The sequence below is a fragment of the Melanostigma gelatinosum genome (assembly GCF_949748355.1).
Source record: "Melanostigma gelatinosum genome assembly, chromosome: 18".
In the NCBI taxonomy this organism is placed as follows: Eukaryota; Metazoa; Chordata; class Actinopteri; order Perciformes; family Zoarcidae; genus Melanostigma; species Melanostigma gelatinosum.
Genome location: NC_136651.1, coordinates 10,719,916 through 10,734,184, shown reverse-complemented (window position 1 = coordinate 10,734,184; position 14,269 = coordinate 10,719,916). Strand labels below are relative to the sequence as shown.

Genomic DNA, 14,269 nt, shown 5'->3' with positions numbered 1-14,269 from the left:
CACGATAAGGAAGCAGTGCACTTCGAACAAGAGATTATGTATTCAAGGTGTCTTCCACCAGATTGATTACGCAAAAAGGGGTTTCCAACATGCAGGAAATCTTATCCGATTTGTGATTAACTCCGATCACTTTCATTTAAGGCCATGCATATGAAAAGCTAGAAAAGAACTGCAGGAGATTATGTGTCCATCCATGTGCAAACCTGAACCTCATGAACACAGAGACACAATTTGCACAAAGCAAATGAATATGAAATAGTACGAAACAACCTCAGTTCTTCAGCAAACATCCATGGACAAAAGACAAAGTTGGCAGTAAAAGAGCAAAGAAAAATGCAGCTTTCTCATTTACGGTAATAGACTTCCTGTCTGAGTTCCACTCACCACGGTGAGAGCCAAAACGACTGAGCTTGCACGCACAGCCGAGAAGTGTTTTGGTATTTGTTCTTAAACACGGAAACTCTTTTCTTATCATCTTTACCGAAGCATTAACAAATATTTAGGCTTTTCATGCCATTAAATAATCAATGCATTTTAAGCATTTTGAGTGTAAATACAACTGTGATATGTCTTGCTAAAAGCCAGTTTGAGGAACAAAAGGTCACATTGTTTTTTTCATGTATATTTCCTTTTTTCACACAAAGACCAATTCAGTTCAGAGAGCAATAAGCTTAATTGGAGACATGCTGTATGGACAGCCTATCCGTTTGTCCTCCCTTTTTTCACCCATTTCTGCATTCACATGTTTAGCTTTTAGACCGTAGTGTTGACACCATTGACCATTACATCCTATTACAGAGACGAGAACATTTGTTAGTACTCATAATTCTTCCATCATTATTCTGCTCTCATTATATGAATCATTTCTGTGCATTGAATGTGTTGTAACTCTGTCATGTTGTTCATTCTGTACACATGACATCACACTTCTGTCCATCCTGGTAGAGGGATCCCTCCTCTGTTGCTCTCCTTAAGGTTTCTTCCTTTTTTCCTCCCAGTTTGTTTTGGGGGAGTTTTCCCTGTACCGATGTGAGGGTCCCGGGACAGAGGATGTTGTATGTGATTGAATGAAAAGTTTGGAAAAATGTCCAGCAGAGCTAGGCAAAGGTAATATGATTTTATTTTGAGCAATGGGTCAGCATTTTAAAGAATCAAAATCTGCTGAAATGTCAAGTTCGGAGTTAGAGATAAAATCTAAATATTTACTGTAGTGTCAATATAGCTTTAATTATTGTGTACATACTAAGCTATTCATTTCCTCAGTGTCTCAAGATCCCTGTGGATAAACTGGACTGTGTCAACAATAAGCGGTCAAGTACAAATAGTATTATCACACATAAAAGAGATTTTTGTACTTCGACATTTACAGAGTGAGACTGTAAAGGTAAAGTTTGGTTTTATTTCGTGGGGATCGTTAACAGTCGAAAACAGCACGGACAAAAAGGCTCCAGCACCTCCATGTTGCAGGTAAAACACACTTAGCAAAGAAAAGTTTCTAATTCACCTGGAGCGCTACTTAAACTTGCAGATTCTGTCACAAATTCGGAGCATGCAGGACGCATAAATGCGCAGAGCATCAAAACGTTTTCACAAGCAAAGCTGACACGAACAAAAAGCACCTTTGAAAGTCAGAAGGAAGAAACTACGAGTGGAACGACATGTTGCAATGCTGTCATAGAATTACCGTAAAAACAACCATTGTGACGGCAAATACTTTGAAAAATTCCGTGGCACATGAACAATGCGATATACTGTCAGTCTCTTTCAGCACCTCTTGTTTGTGCTTCCTCTTAAAGTGTGTTATAGGCCGCTTACCTAACTACGCTCAACAGGAAGTAGAATTCTACGTTGCACAGATAGTCACCTCGAGCGGCTTTATGTTACTGTATATTATACAATTTAAGACTGGCACAATCCTCTGGAAGCTGCTGCAGAGATATGAATTACTGGAATGACACACTTGTTCTACCATAAAGTACTGGACATAAAGATAAGCCAAGAGACATATTCCGGGAACATCCCAAACCAAGATGCTTATGAGGCACCAAAACGTACGCAGTTAATCCAGGGCACATGAGGTAATTCGTTTGAGGCTATATACCACTCAGTACACACAAAAATAAAAGTGAGATGGCTTTGTCATTATCAGAACCTCACCATGTGGACAGCAAATGCTAAGGTGAGCCTGAGGGTGGCACCAGAGAAGCAGCCCTGTAAAACCTAAAAACAGGCCCGATCTGAAGCCTGAAACCCTGAACCCTCAGGGACTTAAGTAAAGTCACCTGTAAAACAATTGTGTGAGGGGCTGTGAGGGCCTGAAATGGTGTAAATACCAATGGGACAGCACTTTGCTGCAACATTTCATGCTACCCTGACAACATCATAACATGTCACGTCCAATTTTAGGTATTTAACATACTTTTTACTCTCCGATTTGAACGTCTTCTAGGATTTTGCCTCACGAGATGATATATGTAATCGTCAAATAATCTATTTGCTGCACTAATCTATAATAATAATAATTATAATAATAATCTATGCACGTTGAGGCTGAACGCTAATATGCTACATTTATCATGTTAACATGCCTACATTTGGCATAGTAAATATGTTAACATGTTAACATGCTGACATTCAGCACGTCATGGCAACAGATGAAATAGTTGTTGAGATTTTTCAGTCCAGACCACACTGGTGGAACGACCAGCAGGCCGACCGACAGGTTTTCGGGGGGTAACCTTGGTGTGAGGAACTGAATATGAAACTTGACTAATATTAGGTACAGAGAAAAAAACAGTTCCTCTGTGCTGAAAACAAATCCTGTCTTGGTGGTGGGCCCTGTCAAATATAAGCTTCAGTACACGCACAGTTCCCTGTGCAGACCTCAGGAGGGAGGACATTCAACGAGAAGCCTGAAGATAACAGATGATGGCCTCGCTCAAGATCGCTTTGCTTCTCTTCGTTTGTCTTGAAGCCTGTGGTGAGACGATACAATTAATTGTACTAGGATGATGAATTATGAAGTGAATCGTAAAAAGTCAAGTGATGAGACATTACAATGAAGATTATTATTGATGAATATTTCCCCCTGCAGCTCTGACTTCGGCTTTCAACATCGATGGTTTGCAAAATGTTCCAGATGCCCCGAAAGCAGCAAGTTGACTATTTTGATTTCTTGTTATATTCTGCATTCAAAACATGAACAACAAACGACACAAAGTATAATGTGTACACACCTTATCATACCGATAAGATCGCACTGAGACACGACTTACCAAACAACAAATATAACTTCAAGTAAAAAATACATTTAATGACAAGAAATTCAGGAATCTTCCATTAATTCTGAGAAAAGGTTTATGAAAGTATTTTGTATATTGAGTGCTAAAAGTGTGTATTATCATCAAAATGTATTTAAAGTATCAAAGTAAAAGTATATGCAAGTATAAACGTATATGTTATGATTACATATATGTAAATACATGTCATAGGTTGAGCTAGTTTAAAGATAGATGCAGTGTGGGAGTTCAACCGTCACAACTGAGATTTGCATTTCTTCAAAATCAGGAAGTGTCTTCAATTTTGCACAGTTCCACTCGTAGAATATTTAAAACTGAAAAACAACTTTCACATGTCTACTTCCTCATGAAACACTGTACATTCATGCATGCCAAGAATGAGGCAGCCAGGGTGCGTAAGTGATTACATCAGTCCATAGAGGTTGAAGTGTTCATTCGTTTTTCATTATGTGACTTCTATTTATAACCAGACCGGGGACGTCTGCCAGGACTGCACCCAAATATTTGAACTCCTTGCTGACATGTTTTCCAATGCAGACCTCCAGGTGAGTACAATAGTGGACTAAGCAGCAAAGACATTGCAGAGGACTAATATTAGCTCACTGATATTATTATTGATTCTGTTTATGTCTATATGCATAAGGCAAGATTAAAATGCACACTGTGAGAAGCTCTGTGGCTGAATAGTTTTCATTACATTCCACCTGTTCTTTTATTAGCTGAGGCCCGTTCGTCACAGTCAGTGGTGCATTCAGTGCATTCAAGCATGCACAATAAAGTTAAGGTCCCCTTTTCTTTTTGGTGCAAAGCCACTTCCTAGTTTCTGTCGAACAAAAAGTTGAAATGAAATGTTGAAATGAAATGTTGAAATGAAAGTTTCTCGCCTGACCTCAAAGATCCTCTTTCCTCTGAACTTCATCGGGTCTGTGAGAAATCCCATCTGAGTCCAAAGAGAGAAAAATTTAATTGGTTAATTTCTGATTGTTTTCACCATTTTGAACCACATATCATCATAGAAAGACATTTTACCACTCACCGTATCCTCTATTTCACCGTATCCTCTATTTTGCTGGAAACCATCAGTTTGGATTGCATAGCTGCGATTAGAAAAACAATGATCTCCAAAAGAAGTCACAGTTCTTAGATTATAAAAGCAAAGTGGAATACAATATACAATATATAAGACATATTACTTAGTATGGGGAACATGGGATTTGAACAACATATAAGACAATTCATGAAATCTTGGCAGGAAATGATTTATTGAACTACAAATGTAGTATGTTATCAATAATAGCACTTCAACTGTTCACTCAAGCCTTGGATAGAGGTTGAAAAAGGGAACGCTCAATAACATTAATATAATGCAGCTTTGTCCTGAGGTTTAAAGAACACACAGCACATAATTCAGCGCTTCTTTTCAGAGAAAGATGATGGATGGCATTGAACATCTGTGTGACTACCTGCCGGGACCAGCTAGTACTGCTAAACTCTGCAAAGACGAGGTGGAGAAGATGCTCCCACTGGCCATCAACGTCATTGCTGGTATCGTAGTAAGTTGCATGCTGAATTGATCGTCTTAGTTGAGGTTCATAAAGTACCAGTGCATCCTGTAGTCTTTGCTGTCGGTGTGTTCCTGAGGAGATGTCTATCCTCAACACATCGCTTTTCGCTGCAGAAACCAGCAGAGGCCTGCAAAGTCATTGGACTCTGTGGCTCCTGTGACAAGCAGGAGAAGATGCTCAGCTATTTCGTCAAGGAGGCCCTTCAGGTTGCTGCGAAAAGTGAAAATGTCAGTAAAGTACAAGTTCGAGGAACACATTTGAAGATATGTGTTTATATGCGTGTGTGTTTGTGTTGTGCTTTACGCCCTCTGCTGTTTGACTCAATCAGCTGCAGTCCACAACACAATGCACCTTCTGTGTTTTCCTGATCAAGACTTTGGAGGACTTGCTCCCTAAAGAAAGGACCGAGGTGAGTTACGCTCACGCAATATCTCTCACAGTATCTCTTTGTCCTGCACAACCACCGACACACATGCACGCAGATACCTAAATGCCTCCAGATGGCACTGATAACGTTTTGGCTGACACAATGCAACTTCCTCTCTGTCACTTGTTGCAGCATGCCTTGATCAAGCTGCTGGGGGAGATTTGTCATATTTTGCCCTCCGCCTACCGAGATGAGTGCCAGGACGTGATTGGCAAGTTCAGCAAGGCGGTGCTGGATGCGATCCTGAGCTACGCCACCCCTCAGGCCATCTGCACTCTCATCCAGCTGTGTAAGGGGCAGCAGGCTCCTCTTGTAGGTCAGTCTGCCTCTCCTTCAGTGTTGTGTGCAGAGCTTCATCTGCAAGTAACTTACTTCATCCATCCTCCAGTTTGACCATCGTTTTTTTAGTAAACCGTGCCAGTGAGCAAGCAGGACAGACCCCAAGTCTCCCGAACTAGTACGCCTACATTGAACGCATCATTCGTGTGACACGTTTGATTATTTAAAATGGCCACAGTGAGAAAGCTCTTTTCAATTTACAATTATATAAAACAGAACACATTCGGTGGCATTTTTTAGAAGCTGGAAGCAGCAAATGTTTACCTGATGAAGGACGATTCATCAGTTATCAAAAAAGAAGTGACCTGCTGTCTTTCAACACATCTATTAACATTCTAACGCCCCTGTTTTTGGCACTCTCAGACCCATGCACTTTGGCAACCTACAGGTGCAGAGACATGACGACTGCCCTCAAATGTGGAGTAAGTAAAAGACGATCAAGCAGTGAACTTGGTTAGCTTCTGAATGCTAAGTCGTGATCCTATTTGTCTTCTTTACGCAGACTCTGTTTTACTGTCAGAAATTTGCCTGGAAGCCTCTCGACACACTTTAAAATGTTACGGTGGGTAGAATTTTACGTCATTTTTGTGAGAACGTATCTTAAAACTAGAACACACAACCTCACGTAAAATGTCTCCAAATGTTTCTATTTCAGGGTGGGCCTAAACAATACGAGTCAAACTCAGTGTGCCCTTGGACGACCCAGATCTTTCAACATCAAACTGAAAATATTACGCGTACTGCTTGACAAATGTGACATTCTGTCTCACGGCATTTCTTTCTGATGCTGATTTGATATCTTACTGCATTTTGCTCCGTATTTACCATCTGCTTTGAGTGATGAAGACCAGGACGTAGCTTGACAAAATTTTACAAGATTTCACAAATATTCTGTATACTTGATGAGAATTTTCTATTTTAAACCTTTTTACTGTTTTGTACTAACCACTATATAAAACGTTTCAGGGCTTCATCCCCTACATTGAGTCAGATTATCTGACTAACTGTAGTAAACATCACTGGATGAGTCTTTTATTCTGCCAAATAAAGGAGCATTTAAAACAAATTTGCATTTATCTTCTCTGTATGAACTCGTCATAAACTGGCATTCTAATACAGTTTCACATCAGCACTCTGTATTTTTGAAGGTAACTGTTTTTGGTGGTCTTAATCCCAAACCTGGTGATAGTAAAAGTCCAACTTCCACGGTAAGGGTTCTGAACCTGAACTTCAGTATTTGCAGTTTTAACGTAAAGAAGTGAACGTGAATTATTGAGCGTAAAGGTGTGTAGAGAGTAATCACGGCTGTTACTCAACACAAGTATAGAAAACTAGAATAGAAACTACAAGGTTGTGTGTCAATTTATATTCTACCCGAGGATGTGATCATCTTTAGAGCTTAATCCTATTGATCCCTACTTCTGCCATCTTGTTTTACCATTTTGGTTTCCATATACACAACATTGTTATTTGTTGTTGGCCAGAACCGTGTACACAGACATGAAATCACTCGAATCTGCTTTATGATACCAAATAAACAGCCAAAAGCCAATGAGCACAAAGAAGAGTGCAGTTTATTTAAGTTTCAGAGAGAAACAACAAATCCGACTCCTCAGTGTGTTATTGAAGCGCAACCTCAGGGTAGACACCGGGGGAGAATTCAGCAGGTCAGGCGTTAGATATTTGGGGCAGGGGATAAGGGCGTTGCAGAAAATGAGAAAAGGCACTTTTACACATTCAGCAGCCACACTAACAGACTTACTTCTGATTATTTAAAAAAAATGATTCAACAAAAATATGCAGCTCGACACACCCCCCAACCCACAGGAGACCATGTAAAGAGGCTGGTTTCTCTGTACAACACCAACCGATCATTTGTCTCTTTTGTGGGTGAGCTAGAGGATGCAAACATATTGTAAAAAAAAGAGATCTTTGGGAGGTTGAGTCACCTCACCAGACCACTCAGACTTGAAATGCTCTCAGCACCACTCCAACGGATCCTATCTGAGCTTTCTCTGCAGTACACTCGAGGTGAGAGTCAAGACGAGACATCAGTGTTTTCAGAGTCGAAACAATAAAATCTTAACTTCAGAATTTTATGTGAGGACACAGTGCCACCTAGCTACACAATGAAGACTTCTTTAGACACACTGACTGCAGTGATTTTAAGATACCTCAAAGCTGGCTAAGGCTCATCTCTGCAACAATATTGTGAGGATGCATGTCAAGGAGGAGGGCAACTGGGGAAGCATTGGAGGCATATGCTGTGTATTCAAGTCCTTGGCACACATCTTTTAGTCGATCTGAATTTCCTCACTCAGCTCTCGACAAAAAGCCTTAAAAGGAACAACGGCAGGGACAACCCTGACAAGTCTGCGTCGCTTTAAGTGAACTAATCAGGAAGTATCAGACTTGTGCCATCCATTGGGTATAATGTAAAGAATGTTTATTTAAAAAGGACTTTACTAAAAATGTAAATGAATAAATTAAAAAAAGAAAAGCTTCAGCTGCAAGCTCAACATTCATTTTGGAACTGCTATACATTGCACATCAAAATAGAGGCCTTTTCCACTTTTGGTGACTGTGAGAGCAAATGTTGCCGTTCAGTTCCAGTGGAAGATTCAAAATCCACAAACGTAACAGAAACATATTCCATTATGTTTGTGAATCATTTCACTTGGTCCCATGTCCTCATGAGTACAAAACTGAGTCTGCTGAGCAGTAATACGATGCGTTACATTCACTACGCCGACTGTGTTGGTCGGTCTTTGGCTCTACTCGTCATGTTCTTCCGTGCCAGTCCACCTTTCACGTCGTGTGCAGGTGAGACTGAAGGCGCCAGGACAGCCTGATTATGAATCACACTGCTCTTCTTGGCAAGACCCGGCCTGTGCAGCGTTCAAGCGGTAGGATTGGCCAGGCGTCCATGCTCGACGAGGTACTTGGTAACCGGATTTGTTCGGGTCCTATGGTCTGACCAATTGGTTATCCTGACCCTAAATCCTCGAGGTATATGCCAGACCTCAACTAATCATCTCCGTCTAAACCGGCTTCACAGGGCGGGTCTTGCCAATAAGTGCAGTGACTCATAATTACGTGTCGGGACACTAAACATGTGCGACCGTCACTCAGTTGGCCTTCCTTGCTGGTCAAACCGCTAGTTCCCACTAACAGTCAAACACCATTCTCCAAATTAAAATACGATTTTGCCGTATGATGAAGGCAGCCCCTGTCCAGAGGCGACTGAGCCGGGCTTCTCTGTAGCTACACCCAGAGTCAGTCCCAGGTAGGGGGAAGCGAGTACTGCCCCGTGCCTTTATCTTGGTCAGTAGATTGACACATTCAACATTGTATGGAACATTCACATGACATTAAACCGACAAAATTAATTACAAAAACGGAGTGATTTCATCGCGCAGCCCAACAGAACCACACGGTCATTAGCAGCTTCTGACTTCTCTGTAAAACGTCAGAAAAAAATGGCCTGAAGGGACAGCACAAATTATGAAATGTTTCGTATGAATTGAGAAGGGTTTGGCCCTCTTTGTTCCATCAAAATTTCAAAAACAAAGGGGAAGGGTATGAGGGGAAGGCATCTTATGTTTCTGTAATGCTAAACTGGGAAATAACATGTTGCCAGTAAAGAAAAAGCGACAGAGGATTCCAACCACTGATCACTTATATAACTAAACTTCAGTGAGATTCTGAATTTAAAAAGCTGAGGAATACCAGAAATGTCTTACAAAACACCATCAATACTCGTATGCTTGTTTTGGAAATCTTGCTATAAATATGGTTTAAATGTATCCTGCAGAGATCCACTCATTCAACTTAATGTCTGCAACTGAAATACTTTTCTCATCTCATTAAGATGTGTAGAAAACTAAGAGGTGGAGAAAGGGCATTGTTTTATGAAGTAGAGTCTGTGGTGACGTGGCTGCAGAAAGGGGGGGGGGGGGAAGAGGAGAAAGGAGGGAAGTAGACAGACGGGTGTATCTGTAGTACACCTGAGGCCCGTTCAAGGATAGGAGGAGGGGTTCAGTATTTCAGCTTCTTGGGCACCTCCCATGAAAAGAGGTCACGGCCAAAGTGACCATAAGCTGCTGTGCGCTGGTAGATCGGCCTCTTCAGGTCAAGATCCCTGAGACAGAAAAAAGAAACAATTTAAAGAAACCTGAAGCATATGTTATACGTTTGTTGGCTAACATCAAAAATTAGACGGCACAGGATACCTCACGATGACTCCTGGACGGAGGTCAAAGTTCTTCTTCACAATTTCCAGCAGCTCCTTCTCGCTCCTCTGGGAGGACCCAAAGTGGAAGATGGAGATGGAGAGTGGATGGGCAACTCCAATAGCATAGGATACCTGAAACAGAGTATGTGCACATTATGAATTTAGCTGAAACGGGAGAGACATTTTAAAAACTAGCAAGAAAAAAAAACCTGCTACAAACTACTGTAACACAATGATTTGGGGCAAGTTATCCCGTCAACACTGATTGATTGTACGCTCACCTGGACCAACACACGCTTGCAGAGCCCAGCTTTCACCAGAGATTTGGCCACCCAGCGGGCAGCATAGGCAGCAGAGCGATCTACTTTTGTGGAGTCCTTCCCAGAAAAGGCTCCGCCTCCATGAGCACCCCAGCCACCGTAAGTATCGACAATGATCTTACGCCCAGTCAGACCAGCGTCGCCCTGCGAGAAGAAACACAGGACTTTGAAGTTTATGCACATTTAAAGACATATTTTTGATTGACATGATTTTGTTCTGTCTCAGGACAGCATTTTAAATATTTGTCTTGTGAATGTACCAGAACATCGTAAGATGTCAAGACTTGGACAACATTTGTTCACTGAAAATCGGTTAATTTCACTTATCCTGGTGCGACTTAAACACAGTTTAAAGACGTTCTCGTCTCACCTGCGGTCCTCCAATGACAAAGCGTCCACTGGGCTGCATGTGGTATACGGTTTCCTCATCGAGGTAGCGGCTGGGAACCACAGCTTTCGCCACCTGCTCCTTCAGACATTTTCGCATCTCATCCAAACATACAGCCTCATCGTGCTGCACCGAGACCACAATGGTGTGGACACGCAACGGCACCATGGCTCCTTGATCCGGTCTGTACTGAATAGTCACCTGAGGGGGAAAAACAGTCGTCTACAGTAGGTGAAATATGTCTCTGCACGATGTCTTTAAAAGTGTATATTTGGAAAGAAAACATACAAATCAAATATTCGTCAAATTGCTTGAGTGAGCACACATACTTCGCCAATAAAAGGTGATTCTGATTCAGGGTTTTATCTTCTAAACAAAGCAGGTGGACGTGGAGGTACCGTTTCCTTGTCCTACCTGAGTTTTGGAATCAGGTCGGAGCCACGGCAATGTTCCATTTCGGCGCAATTCAGCCATCTTGGCGTTGAGCTTGTGAGCCAGGACAATAGTGAGGGGCATGCACTCCTCCGTCTCATCAGTGGCATATCCGAACATCAAACCCTGGGACAGGTGCAGTCACAAATCACAGCATTAATAGAGGTCAAAAATAACATCAAGAACTTGGTTACCACCCCATTTCTGGCTACAGGTACCCAAGCTGTGGATCAAACACAAACATATGAACGCTCCGACCTGGTCACCGGCTCCCACGTCCTCCTCTTTTCGATCCAGGTGAACACCCTGAGCAATGTCGGGGGACTGCTGCTCCAAAGCCACCAGCACATTGCAGGTCTTATAGTCGAAGCCTGCAGAACAAGACAACTGAACCTCAGTAACCGGTTACACCTGTCAATCCTCACCAAGCCTCCTTCACATATGAACTTCAACTTAAAAGCCGGCAACAGGACATCACCAGGGAAAAGGTACACAGCTTCCAGCGCATCCTGACAAAGGTGTTACCTTCACTTATTGACGATATAGGGAAATAAAACAGCGATTTCAGATCACTCACACCCTAAAGGCTTCTAGAATGTACATTTTTTTTCGGTCTTCATGGTGCATAATGATAGTGAACTCTTGGTTATTGACTTTCTACTTTTCATAATGCAATCTGGGATCATTCTCATTAGATATTCTGACAGCTCTGCTACTACTTTCCTAGAACTGCTGAAACCCTTTGGAAGATTTAATGCAATCCTGTGTGTAAATCTTAATATTCACTGACACAAACTTGAATCATTGCACAGAGCAATGCTGAAGTTTGAAGCGAGACCGTCTAAGTGTTATCAGTGTACCTTTGGAGGAGTCGTCATAGCCTATGTGTTTGATTGTGTCCCTGACAATCTTCTGGTAGTCAACGTTGGCCCTGGAGGTGATCTCCCCCGCCAGCAGGATCATCCCCGTCTTCGCAACAGTCTCTGAGGACACAATGTCATACAGTGTGAGGGATAAGACTAAGTATAATAGACCATTAAGAACACAGCGGTGGAATTAAGGACACGTCAGTTATCAAACTTATTGGTTATTCATTTTCTTTCAATTGATTAATAGACTAAATGTTGCAGCTCCATCACTAAAATCTTCAGCTTATGTTGCATGATGTCAAACAAGCCTTTCCAGCTTTCATCCTCTCTATCGCTGGTGTATTCACGTGTGCACAGCACAGTCATAACGAAATGTTCCTCCATGAAATCAGAGAACATATGCAAAGGGAAGTGTGCTTCCAGAAGCTCCCAGTACAATTTGGTTGAAATGGGCCTATATCTTACAGCAGGGATTCCCAAAGTGTGGTGCGCACGAGATGCCTCCTTCAAAATAATTTTTTTTTTGGGTCAGTCAAAGGCCCGCGACCCACTGAAAACGGGTCCGCGACCCAACCCGAGATTGGGGGTGCGTGAACCCGGCCGGGATGTAGAAGTTTGGGAACCGCTGCCTTACAGGAACCATAGGATACATCAGAACATATTTCTCAAAAACTAAATATGCAACTGTAATTGAATACTTAATAAACGCCCAGCCTGCTTTGCTTTCTAAAGACTTACCACATGCTACTTTGGCATCGGGGTCTTGTCTGAGGTGAGCATCCAACACGGCATCACTGATTTGGTCACAAATCTTATCTGTGGAAAAACACACCACAATGTTTTTTTTCAGAATTCTTGTAAACATTTTTCTCATTGATAAATATGCACACATTGTTGGAAAACGTATTATGAGTTTGGTTAATATATAATTAAACTATTCTTAAAGTTTATCAATCTTCTTGAATGGAAAACTTCTCTTCATATTTATTCCAACCAGTCAGGCTGATCCGCCCCTGTACACACCTTGCTAGTGTAAAGGGACAATGACGTAATTAGTGGATAGCACTTCAGGCGCTGAAACCGTGAAGTATGTGACTGCGTTACACCCAGTTATATAAACTGCCAAATCCGCACTTTACATGTCAAAGTGCAGTTATTAAGCTTAACTCTGAACACAGGAACTCAAGAAACTAATATTTAATTGTACATCATGAGGCTTATTACTCACTTATGAACATGGTTTTGATTGATTTTTGACAGCAACCACTGGGCAGAATAACACAGAGGACATTAAAGCATCGCATATGTTTGTATTCTTAAAGTCACACCCATCACAGGTGATATACACGCGGTACGCTAGCTAGCTAGGACAGCAACGTTGAGCTATATGTGTGTGAGTGACAGGCACCAACCACGCTAACGAGTTAGCACGACGGTGCAACTCAACGTCCACAGTAGAAACATTAACGATATCCCAGCCTGTGAATAGTACGTGGTTCTTCTGGGAGTGTGTCTAGTCTGAATTAAATGCAGCGATGAGACTTCCACACCAGGTGGACGCACTTTACACTTGACAAGAGGCACAGTAGAGGATGAGCAGGGACTTAGTGGACAGCTGACAGTCAACAACACGCTGAGCCAGTAACCTGCAGCATGACCTTGTTTCAGAGGCTAACATGATGCTATCTGGCTAATTATGATATGCGGATTGAGGAAACGTGCAGTTACCTGGGTGTCCCTCTCCGACTGACTCGGACGTGAAGAGGAAGCAGTCTTCATCAATGAGCGAGTTGTTATGGAAACCGTTCATTTTAGCCAATAAACACGCTGTTAGCTAACGAAGCTAGCCGTTCAGATACCACGGGGTGGAGAAACCGGACAGCTGTTCCAGCCTTCTTCTGGGGGTCTCCTGCTTACGCACACTGTGCGAGTACGTCGCGTCAAAGTTTCAGCTCACAGGGGTGCAAGTGTGCAGACTGTACCAGGACAGCTGTGTTTATATGACTGAACAACTTCTTCAGACCCTCCGAGGCTTTTCTCTGCAGCCAATGTTGTTGCTGAGCACAGACCATGTGGTACACATGGGCGTGTCTCGAGCTAATTAAGAAAAGTCCCAGAGGGGTAAACGAATATCCGGCCACCGCAGCCCATAACAAAACACAAACCCATTTTTCCTTTAAAGGTAAATTATAGGATATATAAAACAGACTAAATGGAACACATTTCTGAAAATATTTTCTCAATACTAGGCTACCTCCTAGAGCAGCGGTTCCCAAACTTTTTAGGCCGCGCACCCCCTTCTACATCCCGACCAGGTTCGCGCACCCCCCCCCCCTTAATAAAAAAAAAAAAAAAAAAGAAGCAACAGAGCCTTTTAAGCCTTCATAGCCGCATAA

General features: G+C 42.2%; 2 protein-coding genes across 2 annotated transcripts; one reads left to right on the top strand and one right to left on the bottom strand.

Moving 5' to 3' along the window:
- Window positions 1–2,868: 2,868 nt before the first annotated feature.
- sftpba (surfactant protein Ba) lies at window positions 2,869–6,644 on the top strand. The gene is made up of 10 exons (XM_079288997.1): window positions 2,869–2,980; window positions 3,095–3,153; window positions 3,770–3,844; window positions 4,724–4,852; window positions 4,978–5,091; window positions 5,193–5,273; window positions 5,424–5,607; window positions 5,994–6,052; window positions 6,133–6,192; window positions 6,286–6,644. The coding sequence occupies exons 1-9, from the start codon at window positions 2,926–2,928 to the stop codon at window positions 6,181–6,183; spliced, it is 807 nt and encodes a 268-aa protein (XP_079145123.1). The 5' UTR covers window positions 2,869–2,925; the 3' UTR covers window positions 6,184–6,192; window positions 6,286–6,644.
- Window positions 6,645–7,182: 538 nt separating this feature from the next.
- On the bottom strand, window positions 7,183–13,877 carry mat2aa (methionine adenosyltransferase 2Aa). Its single transcript, XM_079289115.1, has 9 exons — window positions 13,602–13,877; window positions 12,612–12,689; window positions 11,865–11,987; window positions 11,263–11,375; window positions 10,987–11,130; window positions 10,555–10,773; window positions 10,146–10,328; window positions 9,863–9,996; window positions 7,183–9,771 (listed from the first exon to the last, which is right to left on the bottom strand). Exons 1-9 carry the CDS (start codon window positions 13,681–13,683, stop codon window positions 9,669–9,671), a joined length of 1,179 nt encoding a protein of 392 aa, XP_079145241.1. The 5' UTR covers window positions 13,684–13,877; the 3' UTR covers window positions 7,183–9,668.
- Window positions 13,878–14,269: the final 392 nt, after the last annotated feature.

Coding starts and splice junctions, on each gene's coding strand:
- sftpba (XM_079288997.1), top strand. CDS start 2,926: ATGATGGCCTCGCTCAAGATCGCTTTGCTTCTCTTCGTTTGTCTTGAA. Junction 3,154..3,769: donor TTCCAGATGCCCCGAAAGCA/GCAAGTTGACTA, acceptor ATTTATAACCAG/ACCGGGGACGTCTGCCAGGA. Junction 6,053..6,132: donor CGACTGCCCTCAAATGTGGA/GTAAGTAAAAGA, acceptor TTCTTTACGCAG/ACTCTGTTTTACTGTCAGAA.
- mat2aa (XM_079289115.1), bottom strand. CDS start 13,683: ATGAACGGTTTCCATAACAACTCGCTCATTGATGAAGACTGCTTCCTC. Junction 10,774..10,986: donor GACCTGATTCCAAAACTCAG/GTAGGACAAGGA, acceptor TTTCCCCCTCAG/GTGACTATTCAGTACAGACC. Junction 9,772..9,862: donor CGTCCAGGAGTCATCGTGAG/GTATCCTGTGCC, acceptor TTTCTGTCTCAG/GGATCTTGACCTGAAGAGGC.